Below are 18578 nucleotides of genomic sequence, written 5' to 3'. Positions count from 1 at the left end.
GGTACTTACTCACAGCATAACACGGTACTTACTCGTGCACGGTACTTACTCATGCACACATGGTACTTACTCATGCACGGTACTTACTCGTGCACACATGGTACTTACGCACGCACGGTACTTACTCATGCACACATGGTACTTACTCATGCACGGTACTTACTCGTGCACACATGGTACTTACGCACGCACGGTACTTACTCATGCACGGTACTTACTCGTGCACACATGGTACTTACTCATGCATGGTACTTACTCGTGCACGCACGGTACTTACACACGCACGGTACTTACGCACGCACGGTACTTATACACGCACACACGGTACTCACGTGCACGCACGGTACTTACTCGTGCACACACGGTACTTACTCATGCACGGTACTTACTCGTGCACGCACGGTACTTACACACGCACGGTACTTACGCACGCACGGTACTTACACACGCACACACGGTACTCACGTGCACGCACGGTACTTACTCGTGCACACACGGTACTCACGCACACACGGTACTTACTCGTGCACGCACGGTACTCACACACGCACAGTACTTACGCACGCACAGTACTTACTCACGCACACACGGTACTCACGTGCACGCACGGTACTCACGCACACACGGTACTTACTCGTGCACACACGGGTACTTACGCACGCACGGTATTTACTCACGCACACACGGTACTCACGCACACACGGTACTTACTCATGCAGTCTCCTCCGTACCAGCCCCCTCGGCACTCGGCACAGTACCTCCCCTTGATGTAGAAGTCATCGAGCCTCCCACCCCACGAGCCGTTGTGGCAGGTTTTACAGTTCTCGAAGATGGTGCAGCCTGCGGTGGATGGGAAGGAGAAAGGAACAGTGTTACAGGCATCCTTCAGCTGTTTGCTTCTCGTGGCAAAAAGCGAGAGGCAGTACCAAGTATTCACAACAGCTTCCCCCCCATAGGAACAGAATGGGAGAAAGGGCCTTTATGGACCATCCGAGCTCTGCAGGCATCACTGCAGCTGACCCGGGAGTCCCTTGTTGTTGGAGGCTCTCTCGGACTGGAAGGGGATCTTACACAAGCTTGCACTGCCAGACTTTGTGTGCATATTAGATCATTACGAAAAGTCTATTGTACCGGCAGGCTATGATCACCAATTAAATGAAAAAAAAAAAGTCTTATCAGTCTACGCTTTTTTTTCTTTAGCCTTTCCAGCAGGACCGCTCTTGTTTTCCTCATCTGACTCGTATCAGGAAGCCTCTGCTTATTCCATAACCCCAATACTAACAGTGAAAATTCCGCTATGTAATAAGGCTCTTATTGTATGTAGAGAGGGACCATCATACAGCGCCCTTGCAACTGGAAGCTTATATTGAGAAAGCTTTTATGAGCGCTGGGGCTTTATAATCATAGGTCACTTCTTGTGTGCTCATAGAAAAATATCTATGAGAATAATATATTCCCCCTTCTTCTCTTTAGTTATGGGGGCTATATATAGGGGCTGTATGGGACAAATGCTGGCCATAACCCCAGCATTGTCCCCTACAGATAAAGGATGCGGTTTTATTTGAGTCCCCTCTGTGGTTTGCCTGTAAGCGACCCCCACAAGAGCAGGCCCTGGCAGCCTTGTCTTTGAGGCTAGCCTCACCTGCAGCTTCCTCGTTGACCTGCATTTCCCCCTCATGTAAAATGGTTTAACAGGGCGGCCATGTTGTTTCTCTTCCCTGTGACTGGAAAGGCTACAGCAGCAGCTCTCCCAGTCTCAGTCAGCCGACCTGGGAATGAAAAGAGTCGGGGTATTCCTCTGGGCTCCTGAGACTCTCAGCCACCTCTGTCTTGGACTTTTTTTTTTTTTTTAGCTTTCTCTGTGGTCTGTTACATGCCCGCGCGTGCCTGGCGATTAATCCTTTACAGCAGTAAAACCACTGAGCAAAATCCAATTGCAAAAGCCAGAGCTGCTGGCTCAGTAATGGTACCTGGATGGATTAAGCAGGAGTCGCACTCGTTGTCTTCATTTCTGCAGCAGGGAATGGTGTATCCAACTTTCTGCTTTCCCCCAGGACAGACGCACTGAATCTGATCGTATTCACAGCATTCGCGGCACATAATGTTCCACTCGGCACCGGGGCAGTTCTCGTTGATAACGGTGTACTCTGAAGCAGGAAGAGAGGAGGCATGCATGGGTGCATCTAGAGGAGGGCAGCTGCAGGACTCCTCCCCACTTTTACCTTCGGCTTTCTTATGTCCCCTTGGACCCGGCTAGTGCTCCTTTCTTAACTGCACGCTTCCAGCGAGCGCTCACCCTACACAATCTGCTCATGGATATTCCATCCATGACATTGTACAGACTCCGAGCAATCGCAGGATCTATTTCTGGAGCACCCGTGCATGGTGAAACACCAGAATGGAAATCCCTGCTATGCAGGCTGCAGCTGTATTTCAAGAGCCTAACACAAAGTAACACTAGATACCAGCAGATAACAACCATTTGGCCCACCCAGTCTGCCCAGCCACCCTGTCAACACAACTCCAACTAAGCATATCTCCCAGCTGTTAGCTACATGAGTTTCTCCACCTCTACTGCTTGTTTGGACAAGTAGGCAACAAAGACACAGAACTCAACCAGCAACTTGGCTGCTTGTAGAGAAGCCGAGAACCAAAATGTGAGGTATATCAGAAAGTGCGTATAATTAATAGCGCCACCCAAAACTTTAACTGGAAAAGCAGATTATTGTGTTAACTTCATCTCTGCAGTCACTGCGGTTGGCTCAGTGCCTTTCTTGTTAGGGTGGAGCTGGGGAAAATGGAGAGAACCAGAGTCTAAGAGGGAAGAGGCCAGGGTGAAACTTTTAGACAAGGACTTGTCTGCTTTTTCAAAACCGAGGAAAATAATAAGTAGGAAGGAGACACATAAAAGGTGATCCCATCATGTGTCATACACTTGGGTCTGTACCTGATGAGACTTTCAGACGCTTCTTTTCAACACTTTCCTACCTCCTAGAGGTGATCTGGGCTTCTGACTGAAGCACTTCTCCGGCTACATTCTAGCAGGATAACTTTTTATCTGCCTACAATTTGGCCAGATACGTCAGGGGCGTGTTCCAGGACATAACCGAGAGGAGACCAGATAGCCAGAGAAGTTACCTGCTCATCCTGTAGACCTGTTCAGAAGTGAGCTGGATAATCTTATCGGGTTACCTTCTGAATATTTAGGCTAAGTTAGACCAATAAGTTTATCGAATATGGAACATTTCCTGATCTGCCCCTTGGGGAAAGATGTGCTGGTGATGGTAGCACTCCGATAAGAAAGCCATGGACGTCAGGTATAAGCAAGCAAAACGTACAGTGAAATGCCTTAACCTATCTGGGGTTTCTGCTTCACTGTCAGAAAGATTATTTCTTCGTAGGCGCTGAAATGTATGGAATTAGCCCTCTTACAGCACTTAAGCAGCCTTAATGCAAAGCCTGCCTGTGGATTCAAAGGGCGCTTTTCCCACTCCTCGCCTTGGTGCAGACTCTGCCGGGATTTCTTCAAAGACAAAACGTCCGCACCTGCTGGTGACGCAGATTAAATTGTGTCGTAAAATAACGCACACAGGCTTGAAACTCGGCCTGTGCGCATTGCATTGGGAACCCATCCACTGCCGCCCCCTGAGGACACCTCCTCATAGTCCGGCTAAGTGTGCAACCCCCCTGGCATCCTGTTAGCCAAATCGAGGGAGGGTACCCTTCAGGTAGGCCAGTTTAGGTCCTATCATATGCAAATGAGCGTTTACCAAAATCTCTTTATTGAGGGAAGCTGGAGTTTGGCCTCTGTCCGACTCCACCTTCTGCAACTAGGACTTGTGACCCCGCTGTAAGGAGAGGGATCTGATCCTAATTTCACAGTCTGTGGTGCTGTGATGAAACTTATCACATGCCTGCTGCTGCCTCTACTCCCTAATTCTTAGAAACGTGCATTCCCGGAGCGCCTCATCACTATTGTGAAACGGCACAGGAACACAAAGTTGGGTGGAGGAGCCCCTGCAGCTGGGGAGCGGTGCTTAGGGGCTGCAGGGCTTGCACTCAGACCCCCACCCCATCAGCAGAGAGCGCGCCTGCTCTCTGAACCTGTCTCACCTTTAATCTCTGCAGAGTCCGACAAAGACTCAGGCCCACAGAGCCAGACGTACCAAGATAATTGCAAATAATTACTCGCAGGGGCTCTGTCATTCCCCCCATCAGCACACGCAAGTCGCCAGCCCCTTCCCAAGTCAGAAGCACTCAAGGTGGAGGGGGGAGGGGGGAGAAGTGCAAAGTGCAGTCCCCACCAGAAACCCCTCTCGCTGGGATGGAAACTGCTCAGGTCCAACATTTCAGTATATGCACATCCCCAGCCCTCCTCCCCTCCCCTCCCCTCCCCATCGTCCTGCACCAGGAGGACAAATTGCTTTGCACTGAATACGTAGCTCCCGCCCCCTTGGGATCTCCACTACATCATGGGCTAGGTGAGCCAGGAGACAGGTCATCCGGATTGGCCACTGGGCTCAAGGTCCCCTTGGTGTGACCCAGCACGGCAACTCCTTATGTCTGCTGGGCTAACAGGTGACACCCAGCTCTCATGTCACAACCGTGCTCGGTCAGGACAGGTCACTGGTACCTGTGGGGTCCGCCGCGAGGTATCACAGCCCGCGGAGAATTCAGTTTTCTCCTGCACCACCACTGTACAGAGGGCACGTTTGGGACGAATAAACTTCACTGAATTGCCCTCCCAGTTTCAGCTCCAGTGCTGGTTAAATGTGTTTTTCTAAGGCTTCATGTGCTCATAGCCGTCCCCTTTCCCCTGCTTGCAGAAAGTGTATCAGAAGTCAGTGGCTGTGATGGAGGGCAGGGCGAGGGGCTGCTTCAGTGCTGGTATCCTTAGATTTAACATCATGAACTGAAGAAAGCCCGCGCACGCCCAGCTTCCCAGAGACCCTTCCTGTAGACACGTGCCTGTCCCATTTCGCAAAAGAAATGCAATAAAATTAAAAAAACAATCCGGCATAACAACAACAAGAGGAACAGCAAGTAGTCATAGCAAGGGAATCTTGGGAATGTTCTTGTTTACAGCACTCAGGCCAAAGCTTGACATCACCTCAGAGCAAGCAGGACCCAGTTCTGGAAGTCACAGGGAGGCAGCACTGCAGAGTCCCTTACAGCTTATTCCTAAGTGCACACAGAGCAGGTAGGAGAGGCACTCAGAGCATGAGAGACACTGGGTGAGAGAGGTCCTGGGACAGACAGAGCATGAGAGACACTGGGTGAGAGAGGTCCTGGGACAGACAGAGCATGAGAGACACTGGGCGAGAGAGGTCCAGAGACAGACAGAGCATGAGAGACACTGGGTGAGAGAGGTCCAGAGACAGACAGAGCATGAGAGACACTGGGTGAGAGAGGTCCTGGGACAGACAGAGCATGAGAGACACTGGGTGAGAGAGGTCCTGGGACAGACAGAGCATGAGAGACACTGGGTGAGAGAGGTCCTGGGACAAACAGAGCATGAGAGACACTGGGTGAGAGAGGTCCTGGGCAGACAGAGCATGAGAGACACTGGGTGAGAGAGGTCCTGGGACAGACAGAGCATGAGAGACACTGGGCGAGAGAGGTCCTGGGACAGACAGAGCATGAGAGACACTGGGTGAGAGAGGTCCTGGGACAGACAGAGCATGAGAGACACTGGGTGAGAGAGGTCCTGGGCAGACAGAGCATGAGAGACACTGGGTGAGAGAGGTCCTGGGACAAACAGAGCATGAGAGACACTGGGTGAGAGAGGTCCTGGGCAGACAGAGCATGAGAGACACTGGGTGAGAGAGGTCCTGGGACAGACAGAGCATGAGAGACACTGGGTGGGAGAGGTCCTGGGACAGACAGAGGATGAGAGACACTGGGTGAGAGAGGTCCTGGGACAGACAGAGCATGAGAGACACTGGGTGGGAGAGGTCCAGAGACTGACAGAGCATGAGAGACACTGGGTGACAGAGGTCCTGGGACAGACAGAGCATGAGAGACACTGGGTGGGAGAGGTCCAGAGACTGACAGAGCATGAGAGACACTGGGTGAGAGAGGTCCTGGGCAGACAGAGCATGAGAGACACTGGGTGAGAGAGGTCCTGGGACAAACAGAGCATGAGAGACACTGGGTGAGAGAGGTCCTGGGACAGACAGAGCATGAGAGACACTGGGTGAGAGAGGTCCTGGGACAGACAGAGCATGAGAGACACTGGGTGAGAGAGGTCCTGGGACAAACAGAGCATGAGAGACACTGGGTGAGAGAGGTCCTGGGCAGACAGAGCATGAGAGACACTGGGTGAGAGAGGTCCTGGGACAGACAGAGCATGAGAGACACTGGGCGAGAGAGGTCCTGGGACAGACAGAGCATGAGAGACACTGGGTGAGAGAGGTCCTGGGACAGACAGAGCATGAGAGACACTGGGTGAGAGAGGTCCTGGGCAGACAGAGCATGAGAGACACTGGGTGAGAGAGGTCCTGGGACAAACAGAGCATGAGAGACACTGGGTGAGAGAGGTCCTGGGCAGACAGAGCATGAGAGACACTGGGTGAGAGAGGTCCTGGGACAGACAGAGCATGAGAGACACTGGGTGGGAGAGGTCCTGGGACAGACAGAGGATGAGAGACACTGGGTGAGAGAGGTCCTGGGACAGACAGAGCATGAGAGACACTGGGTGGGAGAGGTCCAGAGACTGACAGAGCATGAGAGACACTGGGTGAAAGAGGTCCTGGGACAGACAGAGCATGAGAGACACTGGGTGAGAGAGGTCCTGGGACAGACAGAGCATGAGAGACACTGGGTGAGAGAGGTCCTGGGACAGACAGAGGATGAGAGACACTGGGTGAGAGAGGTCCTGGGACAGACAGAGCATGAGAGACACTGGGTGGGAGAGGTCCAGAGACTGACAGAGCATGAGAGACACTGGGTGAGAGAGGTACAGAGACAGACAGAGCATGAGAGACACTGGGTGAGAGAGGTCCTGGGACAGACAGAGCATGAGAGACACTGGGTGAGAGAGGTACAGAGACAGACAGAGCATGAGAGACACTGGGTGAGAGAGGTACAGAGACAGACAGAGCATGAGAGACACTGGGCGAGAGAGGTCCAGAGACAGACAGAGCATGAGAGACACTGGGTGAGAGAGGTACAGAGACAGACAGAGCATGAGAGACCCTGGGTGAGAGAGGTCCTGGGACAGACAGAGCATGAGAGACACTGGGTGAGAGAGGTCCTGGGACAGACAGAGCATGAGAGACACTGGGCGAGAGAGGTCCAGAGACAGACAGAGCATGAGAGACACTGGGCGAGAGAGGTCCAGAGACAGACAGAGCATGAGAGACACTGGGCGAGAGAAGTACAGAGATAGAGCATGAGAGACACTGGGTGAGAGGTACAGAGACAGACAGAAAGCAGGCACAAAGTGATTAGGAAGAGACCTAAGAACAATGAGAGAAGGGGAGTGATGGACTGGAAAAGATGCAGAGCACATAATGTAGGATATAGAAAAAGCTGAGTGGATGGAGCCGCACTACCTGGAAAGAAGAAAGGAATAAAAGAGAAACATCTGTATGCTCACAGGCTAGCATAAGGGGGGGGGGGGGGAGTATTCTCCCCCACCTCTGGTAATGCCCTTCTTGAGGGCGCTTGACAGTCTGCCCGCTTCCTTTGCTAAGCAGATGAAAGGATGCTCCCTGCGAGTGGCCAGATAATCAGATCCATGCAATACATTCACACTGGACGCACTGCGCACATTCACCTCTCCTGGGGGCTCAGTGCAATAGACAAATGAGCCGCTGCGCTAAAAAGGAGCTCTAGGGATAAACTGTGCATCCCTAGCGCCTCCTCGGCATCAGGCGCCCGGGAGGAGCGGCTGTGCGCGCGGGTTAGGAAAACGCATGCTCGTAAATTGTGCGTCCGTTCCCTAACCTGACCGCCGGCAGGACAGCTTTTTTTTTTTAATTCTTATTTTCACTTTCATATCGTGAAGATAGGAAGTCGGAGCCATCCCAGAAAAGCAGTATTTTCTGCAGCTTTTGTGGCTCCTCGAGACAACGCCAGCTCCTGATGCTGCCTCCGCAACAACTCTTCTCCTTTCCCCCTCCATCGCCTCGGCTCTCGTGGAGTCTGAGCCGGGCGCAATCCGAACTCCTGCGCTATTCTCGCAAAGCCACGAGAACAGCGCAGGAGTTTGGGCACCGCGAGGCTCCAACGCACCGGCAGTAGTGAAGCGGCTGCCCCAGAGAACCTGAGGAGGGGGTTAAAAGCTGGGGGAGGGGATGGAGGTGAGGGTAAGATGGTGGGAGAGGCGGCTGGAGCGGAGACTGGCTGAGATGGGTATAGGGGAGAGCCTGTACTGGAGGAAGAGAGAGTGTGTGTGTGTGTGTGTGTGTGTGTGTGTGTGCGGTGGGGAGATGAGCTTGGGTGCATGGGGGAGCAGACTTTGCTTTAGTGACATGGGCACAAATGTGTGTAAAACGCAAACAAGGCACACTGCACACCCAGAAGGTGTATTCACAGGTCTGTACAGGCGACCTATACGCAGCTCACAGACTTCCACAGAAACCGGGAATTTCTTAGAAGTCTGCATTCTCTGCACAGTATACTATGTGCTGTGTTGCATGTTTGGGATATGCGATATTTATTTTACCGCTCTGTGTCATTCCCCATCCAAAATGAGACAAAAGCTTTGCATAACATTGTTTATAAGAACAAGAAATGTCATGCTGGGTCAGGCCAAGGTCCATCGAGCCCAGCATTCTGTCCAGGTCACATGGACCTGGCAGATCCCCAGTAGTTGATCCATTTCTTCTATCTCTCTCCCAGGGATAAGCGCCGGCTTTCCCACATCTACCTGGCTAATAACCGTTTATGGACTTGTCAGTCCTCTTCTGACCCTTGCTATATTACTTGCCTTGACCTCGTCCTCTGGCAGCAGATTCCATAGCTTGAGTGTGCGCTGGGTGAAAAAATACTTCCTATGATTTATTATAAATCTGCTGCTTGCTAGTTTCATGGAGTGTCCCCTAATCCTAGTGTTGTCTGAAAGAGTAAATAACCGCTCCCTATTCACCCGTTCCACCCTACTCATGATTTTATAAATCTCACTCATATCCCCTCAGTCATCACTTTTCCAAGCTAAAAAGCCCTAATCTGTTCAGCCTTTCTCCATGGGGGAGCTTTTCCATCCCCTTTGTCATTTTTGTCGCTCTGTGTACCTTTTCCAGGTCCGCTATGTCTTTTTTGAGATGAGGAGACCAGAACTGCAGACAATACTGGAGGTGCTGTCGCTCCGTGGATCTCTACAAGGCATTATTTCTGATATTCTCAGTCTTGTTCTCTCTTCCTTTCCTAATAATTCCTAACATTGTATTTGCCTTTTTGACTGCTGCTCACACTGAGCCGAAGATCTCAAGGTATTGTCCACAAGGACGCTGAGGTTCTTTTCCTGGGTGGTGAATCCTAACACAGAATCCAGCCTTGTGTACCTGTAACTGGGATTATTTTTCTCTGCATGCATCACTTTGCACTTGTCCACATTACATTTCATCTGCCCATTAGAAGCCCAGTCTCCTAGACTCAGAGGCCCCTTGTGCAGTTCATCACAATCTGCTACATATTAATGACTCAAAACAATTTTGTGTCATCTGGAAATCTGGTAATCTCCCTCAATCCTACCTCCACATCGTGTGTGACTATGCTACATAGCACAGGCCCCAGTACAGACCCAGGGGCACTCCACTGTCCTCATTCAGAAAAATGTCCATTTAATTCTACCCCTGTCTTTTAATCGATTACCAATCCATAATAGCACCGTCCAATTTCCTGAGGAGTTTCTCACGAGGGACTGTCAAATGCCTTCTGAAAATCCAAATACAACATAATCAATGGCTCATCTTTGTCTGCCTGTTTATTTACAACCTCAAAAAATTCTAGCAAATTAGTAAGGCGAGTCTTCTCTTTGCAAAACCCATGTTGACTCTCTGCCATTAAACCACATCGATTTATGTATGTGCTCGCTAATTTTGTTTTTAACGATAATTTCAATCATTTTGCCTGGCACCAAAGTCAGGCTCAGGGGTCTATAGTTTCCCAGATCATCCCTGGAGCCCTTTTTAAAAACTGGTGTCATATTCACCACCCTCCAGTCTTCTGGTACCGTGGCTATCTTAAATTATAGGTTACAAATCACCAGAAGCAGGTCTGTGATTCATTTTTTAGTTCCTTCAGAACCGTAGGGTGAGTACTATCCCGTCCCAGAGATTAGTCTGCCAAACTGAGTCATTACATCCAGGCCTGGATTTAGGCATAGGCAATGTAGACAGTTGCCTAGGGTGCCAGATACCCTAGCTGAAGTGGAATCTGTTTCAAAGTGCTGCCACTCTGGCACTTCATCCAGCCCTGAATCTCAGCTCCCGACTATTGGCAATAAAATGTAAAATCCAGCCCTCCAGTGTCTCAGTGATTTCCTCTAGTCTCTCAGAGTCAACATCAAAAAAGGTTTCCATTGTGGGTATGACCCCAACATTCTCCTCAGTAAAGGCAGAGGCAAAGAATTCAATTCGTTTTTCAGCTATTTCCTTGTCATCCCTCTATCATCTAACGGCCCACATGACTCCTTCACAGGCTTGGAAAGGTTTGTATTACTTTTTACCTCTTCAGCAAGCTTCTGTTTAAATTCCCTCTTCGCCTCCTGACCTCCAATGCTTGCCCTCTTCGATACTTTCCTAATTTGGGTCTGCTTTTGGCTTTATTTGCCTCTTCCACCTCAATATTAAACCACGCTGGCTGTTGTTTGGGGATTTTTTGGCCTTTTTGAAATGCATGGAATACATTTTGTCTGGGCCTCAAGGATGGAAATTTTAAAACAGCATCCAAGCCTCCTGCAAGTTTTTAACTTTCTGGATTCCTCCTTTCAGTTTCTTTTTAACAAATGTCCTCATTTTATCATCATTTCCGTTTTATAGTTAAATGCTACCGCAGTTGTTTTCCTTAGTAGCTGCCCTGCAGTGATTATGTCAAATTGTATTACATTATGATTACTGTTGCCAAGTGGATAAACCACTTTAATCACTTGCATTCCACCGAGAACGAGATCTAATGCGCTCCCCCTCTCATTGGTTCCATGACGAGCTGCTGCATGGAGCGGTCACTGATGCCATCCAGGAGCTTTACCCTTTGCATGATGACCCTTCCCTGATGTCCTGATGTTTATGCCATTTCAGCGCATGCTAAAACATTTCAGGGCGCAAAGGTGCATTTCAGCACAAGCTAAATCAAAAACTTTACTCAAAGTATGCACACCGTAAAAATACAGCATGAAGCAAAAGAAAGAAATGATACACATGTGGAAAACAAAACAATATAAATGCACAAAAGCAAAACGAAATGACAAAGACATGAAACAATTTTTTGCCACGCACACCTCTATTACAGACAAAAGTAAAAAATCTATTTAGATTTTTAGTTATTTTTGTGCCAATCCCTAATGTTTACTGTATGTACACACATCAGGAACACTAGTAAATATATTTACTGCCTTATTTTTTGTCCTCTCTCTCTCGCTACTTTTATATATATATATATATATATATATACACACATTCTGCACATTACACACTGCACTGAGATATTCCACATATACATTGCCGTATACTTTTCACACATCATACATGGTACCTATACTACATTGTATGTAATACATGCATTACAAACTGCCTTATAGATATATAGCATATGCTATGCTGTATATTATGCATTGTCTTCTGTATTTGCCAGAATTGATTCTTGGCCACAGGAAAAACTAACTGCAGGGTTTCCCAGGGAGTGTGAGGCTGCACATGGAAACCTACTCTAGGAATCAACTCCTAGCCAAGAATAAGCATAGAGAGAGGATATTGTTTGCCAACATAGACACTAATCGCAGCAGAAGATAATATGGTACATACGACCCTCGGACCCTAGTATTCTGCTCCCCTCCTTGCCAATGGTGAAGTAACTGTTGCATGTTGGGATGGTTTGCCCCAACATCAGTTCTTTAGCCTGAGAAGAAGGTAGGGTTTCACAGAGGGAGGGAGGGAAGCAGAGATGGACACAGCTGGAAAACTCTCTCGGTTTTCTTTTTCCCTTCTCTCTCTCTCTCTCTCTCTTTGCTCAAATATTTTGCAGTTGTGCACACAGTATGAGCCACGACTTAGGAAGATCTCCCCCAGCAGAATAGTGACAGTTCAAAAGAGCCAGAGTCCTCAGATAAATCCTTTGTTCCATTTCCAGCGTCAGTAACAAAAAACAAAAAAAAAAAAGCAAAAATATTTGGGTAAAAGGGAAGAGTAAAAAAAAAAAGGTCCCAATATTTTTATCAGAGGAGCAATATTATTCAGTGCATCTCTACAGAAATTGTTTTGGAGAACTTACAAATACAATGAATCCGGTTTTATTTTACAGTGCTCTGCTTTCTTAGCTTGCATCTCAATGAACACACGAGAAGTGGTAATAAAGAGCTCTCTACTTACAGTACCTCTGGGGTAGGAGCAGACCTGAAGGAGCTGCAGGAGAGGGAGCAGGAGGCAGGTCCTCAGTGCTGGCTGCATCCTGCCCAGCACAGCACCAGACTCGGTCCGAGTCTTCTAGGACTGAAACCGCAGCACCTCAAACTCCACCACCAGCACCACCTTCCCTCCTTCTTCTGGAGTCCGTCTCACCCTCACCAGCTCCAAGCTGGAATGGGCTCGGATTACAAACCTCAGCCAGTTCTCATCACTCCAGTGTTGTGAGCCTGGTGACTACCTACCCAGTGCTCCTCCAGACGTCTTCAGGAACAGACTACGTCACCTCCAAACACTTGAACCACTCTGCTGAACTCTCTTAACCCTTTGTGGGCTGTGGGACGCCTTCAAGGCAGCCAAAGCTGAAGGAGAAAAAAAAAAAAACAATAACAAAACCAGGATGAGAATAAGAATTTATTAAAAAAAAAACAAACAAAAAAAAGTTATTATAGCCAGGAAAAGCTCAAGAAATGTCTCAGAGTGATTTGCTATATCAGTACCAAAGTCATCTGTGGGTCAAGAGGTGACAGAAATCAAGTGGCCAGCAACCTTTTCATCCCGAGCACTGATCAGAAAACAACTCTGTAAAAACTGTAGCTCTGTGTGTCGAAGCAATCTGGCTTCATGAAATAAATACATTTCACTTTTCTGTGCATTTAAAAAGGTCTGAAGTGAACAGCACCAGGTGGTAGGGATTTATTTCTTTAATTGCTCTTATATTCTGCAATTTGCAGGAGAAATGTTCAAACCGGAGAACAATAAACATACAAAACCTCAATAAAAGAAACAACACAATTAAAAACAATAAAACATAATTATTACATCACATAAAAGTAACCAAATCACATTCTAAGCAGAAGGATATGGCTTTCAGTTTCTTCCTGAAACGTAAATAATCTCTCTCTCTCTCTTCAGGCAACTCAAATGGGTGGCTTTGAAAATTTGGGGGGCGTGCAGGAGACTGACTTGTGCACACATCCTCCCGATTTTGACGTGTGCCGGGCTTTTAAAATTCACCTTTTAGGGCTTTGTCAGCCATAGTTAAAAGTTTAAACTGATACCTCTGCAGAACGGGCAGCCAGTTCAACTCTTTCAATTTCGGCATTATTCTTTCATCCCATTTCATTCCAATTATGACCCTCGCTGCAGTATTTTCACTAACTGCAATACATTTCAAAACTCAAAAAGCAACCCAAGTCAACAGGAATGTTATTATTGTAAATCGTTGGGATCTTTACATGGAACGATGGTATATAAAATGTCTAAATAAACCAAATAAATAAATAAACAGGGGAAGGCCCTTTTATGGGATTAACTCAATAGTGACCAGCTTTCATTCATTCAACGGAAAGGAGACTCTTGAATGAGGGGTCATGGGATGAGGGTGAAAAGAGGTAGACTGAGGAGTAATCTTAGGAAATATGTCTTCACAGAGGGTTGGTGTTTGAGGTAGTTGTGGGTGGATCCTTGGGCTGGTGGCAGATGACCACACCCCCCGGGGAAAGATCCCGAGAGGGACCACCAGTCAGACACACACTAGTTCTTTTATTAGACAGTATATTGAACCACAGAGGTGGCAGTAGTGAGCTGAAGTGCCCGGCTGGGCTATAGTCCCTCAGATACTGGATCAGCGATCCCTGGATAACTGAGCTGTAGAGAAACTGAATATAGTGAGTAGGCAGGGTATGCAGAGTTCGGGAACAGAACCTGGATGGTAACACTCACACAACAGTCTCTAGAAGTAGCCCAGGTGTTGGAATGAGTTAGGCCCTCGAGGAGCGAGTACCTGGTTCCAAGGATCGCTCTGAGAGAGAGATGGTAACTCACTGGTGTAGTAGGCAGCGATGACTTCCAGGCAGAATAAGTATTCAGGAACCAGTCTGGGAACATGGGCCCTCGAGAGCGAGTACCGGTTCCTGACTGTGACCTGAAAAACAAAGAGAGAGCGAGGCCCCCGAGGAGCGGGTACCCCTGGTAAGTCCGAGGAGGCAGAGGAGCTAGGAGAGTGCTAAACTGGTCCTTGCTAACTCGATTCATTAGCGATTTCTAAGACCTTATATATCCAGTACTGCTGACGTCATCTCAGGGGGACGCCCCTGAGATTCGCGCCATTGCTGGTATATGAGTCGGGGCCGCGCCGCACACGCGCCCTTAGGCCCTTGTGAAACATGGCGGATTGCAGCATCGAGCCGCTCCGGAGACGCTGGAGGAAGACGGCAGAATGACGCTACAGCAGCCAACCTTCCACTTGAGCAAGAGGGAGTCGCGAAGGAGGTGAGGAGGGCGGCGTGGAGACATCGGGCAGCGACGGTCGTAACACAGAGAGAGTGGTGGATGCATGGAATGGCCTCCCAGTGGAGGTGGTGGAGACAAAATCAGTATCTGAATGCAAGAAAGCCTGGGATAGGTACAGGGGATCTCTGAAGGATTGATGGGAATTGTAAAGCTAAGTTAGTTGGGCAGATGGACAGACTAGATGGGCTATTCGATCTGTTTCTGCCATCATGTTTCTACATTTTGGTACTTTCTCAGGGATTGTGTAATGCTGCAAGTTACCGTGAGTATTTTGTGTCCTGGAACAATCTATCAGCCATAGTTTGCAGCCATTTATTAAATATTTTTTTTATTGCATTTAAAACAAAATTTATAGAAATAAGGACCTATGATTATACACTAAAGTATTGGTTATGCCAGCAAGCAGATGTACTGGAGTACAAATAATGAGTACTCAGCCACTTATACGATGGGCCTATATTATACGGCTTTGGAATTCTAGTATGACAGCGTTATTAAGAGTGGACGAGAAGAATCTCCAGTTCTATTTCAGTCTTTGATTAGGTGCCCATGTGGGATAATCCAGCAACCTCATTACAGAACTCAAAGGGAACTGCAATTCAAATACACATGAGAAGTTAAATAAGGACTATGCTATTGGGTGTAGTACATGTGTTTGTAATAACAACATACATTCTTAAGCAGTGATCAAATTATACGACCTAATTAGAAGTTCCAAAATTCATAGAACTATGGAAATGGTTGGTTGACAAACTCTTCTCTGGATTTGCTGAAAATATTCTCGTGTCTCAGAATGGACATTGACTTGCTGGAAGAAGAAGCAATGACCAGTCACTGCTTGCACTATCCTTTTTTCTACAGGTATAATTACATTTTACTCTTTGACTATTACCACAAATTTTTCATAGTATTTTCTGCTGCAGAAAAAGTTTTCTGAATGAATGAATGAATCTTTGACTTGGGCAAGTCAGAGAAGGGTTGTAGGTATGATGAATGGACATCCTTGACTCTGTTTACCAAGGCATAAGGCAGGTTAACAGAGATAACTCTACAACAACATAGCTCGTATAAAGAATTGCAAAGTTGTATGAACTCCATGACTGCCATGAAAGAATTATTCCACAGTCTATAGCTTTTAATTATTTGACTCATCATGGGAAAAACACGGCTACAGTATGAAAATCAGAACTGCCAAACTGGGTCATGACAAAGGACCATCTGCCCCAGCATCCTTTCACTAATCAGCATCAACTTTAGCAGCATTTGGTGTCCTGGTCATGGGGAAGAAACAGCGCCCTCTCTGGGTGGGGATTCTCTCCCAGCGATCCAAGAAAAAGGAAAGCCCTGGAGCATTGCAGTGGCCAGAGAGAAGTGATTGCTGGTGTCTGGTGATATATATTTCTGGTGGTAATTTACCTAGCTGAGGAGCCATTCTCGTGACTTGCCTTATTGAGGGTGGGTGCTATTTGTAGACCTTTTCCCCCTTCTGAAAGTTCTTGCAGTCCACTGTGTCCTGGTTTGGGGAGACTGCTGTTGGACTTACAGGATGGAGTGCCAAGGACAGAAGGCAAGCTGAGAGTGTAGGGTGCTATTTGGGGCAACACATGGCACAAAAGTCGTGAACCGATTGTTCAGAATTTGTAACGCTCAAGCCCTAAGTATCAGCAGAGCTGAGGTCTGAACTTTGGCCTTTTCAGGTTTCACAATTCTTCACTATAACCACAAGAGCTGAACTTGTGTGTCCAGATGTGAATTAAAAGTACACGAATTCACTCAACCAACATCTGGTGTAAACATATATCGGTATATATATATATATATATATATACATATATATATATATACTAGCAACTGTACCTGTTTTACGCCCGGGCGGCGAGCCTTTTTATTGGCACGTCTGCTCTTGCATGGAAGCGTTAGCTGAAAAGGAAAAACTAAATTGTTTTCACCCAGGGCAAGGGACGTGGAGGCACATTTGCTAAAGCCAGGGCTGGCAAAGTTTATTTACCAAGCTGTCTCTCGCACTCCCCCACACCCCCTCTCCTCTCTCACACACACAATCTCTCTCACCGGCATCCCCCTCCCCTCATATAGGCTCCCTCTCTCTGAAACCCACACTCAAGCATCCCCCCACCTCTCTTACCTCCCATGCTGTCTCTCACACCTTCCCCACCCCCCTCTCTCTGTCACCCCCCTCTCTCACACACACATTCTCTCTCACCGCTCTCACCGGCACCCCCCCCCCATGCTCTCTCTCATACTCTCCTGCTCTCGCTCACCCTCCCCTCCCCGACACACATTCTCTCTCACTGGCATGCCGTGGGACCTACGCCGTTCACGGCGAATAAGGCCCGGCGTGCCGTTCGCGGCGAAGATGAAGGCCCGGCGTGCCGTTTGCGGCACACGGGGGCCTTCCATTTTCGCCTTGAACAGAAAATAGCAGCAGAGACCCCGGCATGCCGCGAACGGAGCACGTCCCACGGCACACGCTCCATTCGCGGAGAAGATGAAGGCCCGGGCGCGCTGATCGCGGCCCACGGGGGCCTTCCCTTTTCGCGGCGAACGGCGCGCTGGGCCTTCATCTTTGCCGCGAACGAAGCGTGTGCCACGGGACACGCTCCATTCGCAGCATGCCAGGGTCTCCTCTGCTATTTTCTGCCTGTCCTGCGATGGCCGCTGTCCTTCCGGTTTTGAATAGTCTTCCAGCGAGGGAGGAAATCGGCGAGGTGAGGGAGGAAATCGGCGGGAAGGAGGAATTCTGCGCAAAATCTGCATTCCGCAGTAGCACTGAATTCCCCCAGGAGTACCTCTTGTAGTTGGTGTTGTGACATGGCTGCTGTACAGCGTGTTTGAACCTCCAAGGCGGACAGGGAGCCGCATGTGCCATCTATCGGCGGGCTGGGGAACATGCGCGAGCACTGATGGGCACACTACCAAGCCTGATATATTATAGCGCCATCTATCGGCGGGCTGGGGAACATGCGCGAGCACTGACGGACACACTACCAAGCCAGATATATTATAGCGCCATCTATCGGCGGGCTGGGGAACATGCGCGAGCACTGACGGACACACTACCAAGCCTGATATATTATAGCGCCATCTATCGGCGGGCTGGGGAACATGCGCGAGCACTGACGGACACACTACCAAGCCTGATATATTATAGCGCCATCTATCGGCGGGCTGGGGAACATGCGCGAGCACTGATGGGCACACTACCAAGCCTGATATATTATAGCGCCATCTATCGGCGGGCTGGGGAACATGCGCGAGCACTGACGGACACACTACCAAGCCTGACATATTATAGCGCCATCTATCGGCGGGCTGGGGAACATGCGCGAGCACTGACGGACACACTACCAAGCCCAATATATTATAGCACCATCTATCGGCGGGCTGGGGAACATGCGCGAGCACTGATGGGCACACTACCAAGCCTGATATATTATAGCGCCATCTATCGGCGTGCTGGGGAACATGCGCGAGCACTGACGGACACACTACCAAGCCCAATATATTATAGCACCATCTATCGGCGGGCTGGGGAACATGCGCGAGCACTGATGGGCACACTACCAAGCCTGATATAGCGCCATCTATCGGCGGGCTGGGGAACATGCGCGAGCACTGACGGACACACTACCAAGCCTGATATATTATAGCACCATCTATCGGCGGGCTGGGGAACATGCGCGAGCACTGACGGACACA

The 18578-nt window shown here is 48.8% G+C and overlaps 1 protein-coding gene across 3 annotated transcripts in view; it reads right to left on the bottom strand.

Annotated features, from left to right (window-relative positions):
* Positions 1–12931, bottom strand: part of PAMR1 (peptidase domain containing associated with muscle regeneration 1) — a 49898-nt gene extending 36967 nt beyond the window's left edge. The window contains exons 1-3 of one of the 3 annotated variants that reach the window (XM_029582650.1): positions 12812–12931; positions 1971–2147; positions 712–840 (exon numbers count right to left, since the gene is read on the bottom strand). In XM_029582650.1, the coding sequence (XP_029438510.1) occupies positions 712–840; positions 1971–2100 (259 nt within the window). In that variant the 5' untranslated portion in view covers positions 2101–2147; positions 12812–12931. The other 2 variants (XM_029582649.1, XM_029582648.1) reach the window with 2 other exon arrangements.
* Between the last annotated feature and the right edge of the window lie 5647 nt (positions 12932–18578).

Source organism: Rhinatrema bivittatum, chromosome 17 (assembly GCF_901001135.1).
Source record: "Rhinatrema bivittatum chromosome 17, aRhiBiv1.1, whole genome shotgun sequence".
Lineage (NCBI taxonomy): Eukaryota > Metazoa > Chordata > Amphibia > Gymnophiona > Rhinatrematidae > Rhinatrema > Rhinatrema bivittatum.
Note: the sequence above shows the minus strand (reverse complement) of the source record. Positions and strands in the feature narration are given on the sequence as shown.